The following is a 3,686-nucleotide window of genomic DNA, read 5'->3' on the forward strand; positions in this document are numbered from 1 at the left end:
GCTTTTGGTGGCACAAACCTGGCAGAAGCACCTCTGCTGCTTCTTGTTCAAAACACCCTTTGCATGCAAAAAAAAAGATTATGTCCAGCATGAAGTGGAAAACAGGGCATTCATGGGTTAACTGAGGCAAGGGAGGGGCACAGGAGAACTTATCTCTACAAGGGGATCTCACACAAACCCTATCAATAGCATGCATTAGAATACACCCCTTCCTGCTCTTGTACAGAGTGGAGTCCCCAAGTCAGACAGCACAGATGTCTTATTCTGGCACTTTACTGCACTTAAGTACACATAGGAGAGAATAGAAAGCCACAATTATTTGACTAGTATTAAAATTATAAAGCGATGCCTGAGAGCAAAACTGTGTTCTGAAAACAAGTGGTTTGAAATCGTCTGTCAATGGACCCAGGTCTTTGCTATCAACAAAAGGCATCCGGTTTTATCTCCAACATGGTTACTTCCAGCTATGTAGCCTGGTTCAAAGCTCACTAGCAGGAATGCCTATGAGATAGGAAAGTATTTTGTGTGTGCGTGTGTGTCTAGGTAACACTTCGCTTCTTGTCAAGGACTGCTGAAGAACAGAAGCAATCTTACTGATTTTTGACAGTTCCCTGCAAGATGCTTTCCCAGCCTTCTTTGAGATGGTGTGTAATTTACCGTCTACAATTTACCATCTACAATATTCTGTGGGGTTTCATTTAAAGGTTAGACCTCTGTAGACAGGAAAACAGGCTGGCTGCAGCTGAGCCTGCTTCTAGCCTGGATAAGAAGACCAGGAATAGAAAACACAAGTGGATACAAATAAAATTTTTAAGGCCTGAAGTATGACTTTGCATAAGAAAGGGGCTTAAGGGTTAAAAATGCCTAATTTTTTATTGCCAGACATTTGATTTTAATCATACTGAAAATGTTTTTCTCTGTTTATGAGCTAGAGGTTAATGCAATCTGTGGGTGAATCCTCTAATGTGTGTTCATCTTTATGTTAAGTCATTTGGTTTGATTGAGATGGCTAATAAATATCATCCCTGTTATATACACAATTAATATGAGTGACTATATAAAATAGTCAACGTTCCACACTGTAAGTGCAGATGCTAACTTTAAAATCATCGGTGAGCAGGGCATAGTCAAGTGAAGCCGTGCTGGCCACCTGGTGCTGGGCAGTGGGGAACGCGGTGGCTTGACCTGGGCTGGGAGTCGGGACCTGGGGTGACGGCTCTAAATGCCCTCAAAGTCCCCTCACGTGCCCCCATCCCCTCAGTGCACCCACAGGCAAGGCCTGCCAGGAGGCTGCTGCAGGAATTCCTGTGCCACCACCCATGCAGCCGGACAGGAGGCTGGTGCTTAGTGACCAGAGCATTTTGGCCTGGGTGGTCTTTCACCACTTCACAAGAAAGAAATTCTGTGCTTCTTACAGGCAAGGAAAATACTGGTCATGCTGCCAGACTTGATGAAGACCCTGCAGAGTGCCCACAGCGACAACAAGATGAAGGCCCTGCTCACGTTCAGAAACATAATAGGTCATTTGAAGAAGAAGGCCAGCTCCATCGCTCTGGAGCTGGCCGAGAAGCTCCTTCAACTCTTTGATGATGTAAGGTTGCTGTGGAAACCTGAGTCCCACTGAGGGGCCCTTTGCAAGAGCAACTGCCCGGCAGCACAGCCTGGCGGCAGCGCTTGCCCAGGGCTAAGCCTCTCCTTCTGCCCCCGCGCTCTCGTGGGGATGGCTTCTGGTCTCTGCAGCCCAGCCCAGCCTCTCCCCGACAGGCTGATGGCTCTGGGAGACCTGAGGCCGGGCCCCTCCCCTCAGCCACGCTGACGCCCTGGCTCAGGGAGCAGCTGTTACTGAAGCCCTCCTGTCCTCCTCCCTACCAGGAGTGCAGCCAGACGCAAGAGCTCTCCATCTGCCTCTTCAAAGAGATAATACAGATGGCGGATTGGAAGGACAAGCGGCAGATGCAGAAGAAGGTGCGGAGGAGCCTGGTCCCGCTCATGTTGCACATGAGTGACGAGATCGAGAGCGTGGCCAAGGTACAGATTCCAAACCTAAGCCGTGGTGTGGGGCAGGGTGTGCTGAGCCCGCAGGGGTGGCCTGGGCGTCAGTGAGGGCAGGAGCAGCTGACACAGACATTTCCCACACCTGCCCTACGTGGTCCAGCAGGGCTCAGCAGCAGTCCGTGACCACCAAGGCCTGAAGAGCGGAGTCCGCAGGGGCTTCCCAGCTGTCCCTGCAAGTGCTGAGGGCCAGGCCTTTGGGTCTCAAGCCCTGTCCACAATCTCCCCAATCCTTGTCCCCCTCTGCAGGCCTCTCAGGAAGCCATCTGTGCAGCTGCGAAGGTGCTCAAATGGGAATGGCTCAGTCACCACGTGCAGACACTGGAGAGATGGCAAACTGTGCAGCGCTTGGTGAGGACAAGTCCCAGGCTGGACACGGGGTGCTCCTCTCACCTCCCCACCCTCAGGATGTTGCAGGAGGCACATCTGGGCCCTGGCAGTGGCACAGGGGGCTCTCAGGAGCTCCAGACCCTGCTCTGCCTGCAGCTGTCTCTGAACCTCAGCCCCACAGGGCTCCTGGCTGGGAGACACACATGGCCTGGGGAACAAGGGGAGGTGTGGGGTGCTGGTAGGAGGGAACGGCCCAGGCGACTGGGGAAGGTCTGTGTCAGCTCTGGGACTTTGTGCTCTTTCCAGCTGGAGCAGGAGCAGAGCAGAGCAGAAAAATATGTGCGTCAGAGCCTGCTTTACCTGCAGCACGCTCAGGTCAGCGTGCGACTGGCAGCTGTGAGGTTCATTGGTAAGCCGCGGCCCCTGGAGTCCCTCTTTTGGCAGCCTGGCCCCAGTCCCATCTGCTGCACTGGCAGCGAGGAGCAGCCCTGTGGCTGCCAGAGCATCGACTGCCCCGTGCAAGGCCTGTGCAGCCAGGGGCTCTCCAACCCCTGCGCTCGCAGCGGGGCTCAGTGGCACCTTGCTCAGTGCCACCTCCCCCTGCGTCCTGTCCTTCCCTAACCCCAAATCCTGCATTAACCTCATGCACTGTGTGTTCCTGTGAGCTGGGAGAAGTGATTCAACCTCTTCCCATGTTTCTTTGTCTCCTGCTGCCAAGAGAGTGGCTGGAGGAAAGCACTTGAGTGTGACCACGTTTGTCCTCTTGGGCTTCCCCAACGTGTAGAAGCTGCTCTTTGTGAGTGTTTTACTCATCTCCATCAGCATGGTGGTAGGGAACCTTATGAAGACCAGCTCTCAGCTTCATGTGCCCATCTACTTATTTCCTCATAGGAAATGTACTTATTTCCTCCGTAGGATGTAGCTGGGCATTTTGCTTTTCTGGATTGGCCTGCACCATGGAAAGCTGCCACCATGCTGACCTAGGAGCACAGTGGAACTTCACTTTCTGGCCATATGTTGTATCCAGACATGTCCAACCTATTTCATGGCTCAAAGACTCTGTGTTGTCCAGAACTACCCTATCACTTCTTCATTAACTTATATCTGTCCATCCAGGCCAAGCTTATTTTCCATCCCAGCTGCAGCTTACTCATGATTTCTCATTCCAGGGTTTGATGGTTGAGTCACATTGGTCAAAGGAGCGGTAGTATCTAATTGTAGGTTTCCACATCTGAATTAGTCACAGAAGGTTCCCCTTATAGAGACAAGGATGCATCTGGGGGCTTTGATTCAGCTTGGATCTA

General features: G+C 52.1%; 1 protein-coding gene across 1 annotated transcript; it reads left to right on the forward strand.

Moving 5' to 3' along the window:
• Nucleotides 1-1,138: 1,138 nt before the first annotated feature.
• On the forward strand, nt 1,139-3,003 carry LOC134173373 (maestro heat-like repeat family member 5). The gene is made up of 4 exons (XM_062637285.1): nt 1,139-1,591; nt 1,873-2,028; nt 2,302-2,403; nt 2,689-3,003. Exons 1-4 carry the CDS (start codon nt 1,436-1,438, stop codon nt 3,001-3,003), a joined length of 729 nt encoding a protein of 242 aa, XP_062493269.1. The 5' UTR covers nt 1,139-1,435.
• Nucleotides 3,004-3,686: the final 683 nt, after the last annotated feature.

This window comes from Pezoporus occidentalis, unplaced genomic scaffold (assembly GCF_034315485.1).
Source record: "Pezoporus occidentalis ecotype Australia unplaced genomic scaffold, CSIRO_AGI_Poc_V1 ctg51, whole genome shotgun sequence".
Taxonomy (NCBI): domain Eukaryota; kingdom Metazoa; phylum Chordata; class Aves; order Psittaciformes; family Psittacidae; genus Pezoporus; species Pezoporus occidentalis.

Bases quoted from the DNA above. Each gene is read 5' to 3' on its own strand.
- LOC134173373 (XM_062637285.1), top strand. From the start codon at position 1,436: ATGCTGCCAGACTTGATGAAGACCCTGCAGAGTGCCCACAGCGACAAC. The intron at 1,592-1,872 runs GTAAGGTTGCTG...CCTCCCTACCAG, and splicing joins TCCTTCAACTCTTTGATGAT to GAGTGCAGCCAGACGCAAGA. The intron at 2,404-2,688 runs GTGAGGACAAGT...TGCTCTTTCCAG, and splicing joins GGCAAACTGTGCAGCGCTTG to CTGGAGCAGGAGCAGAGCAG.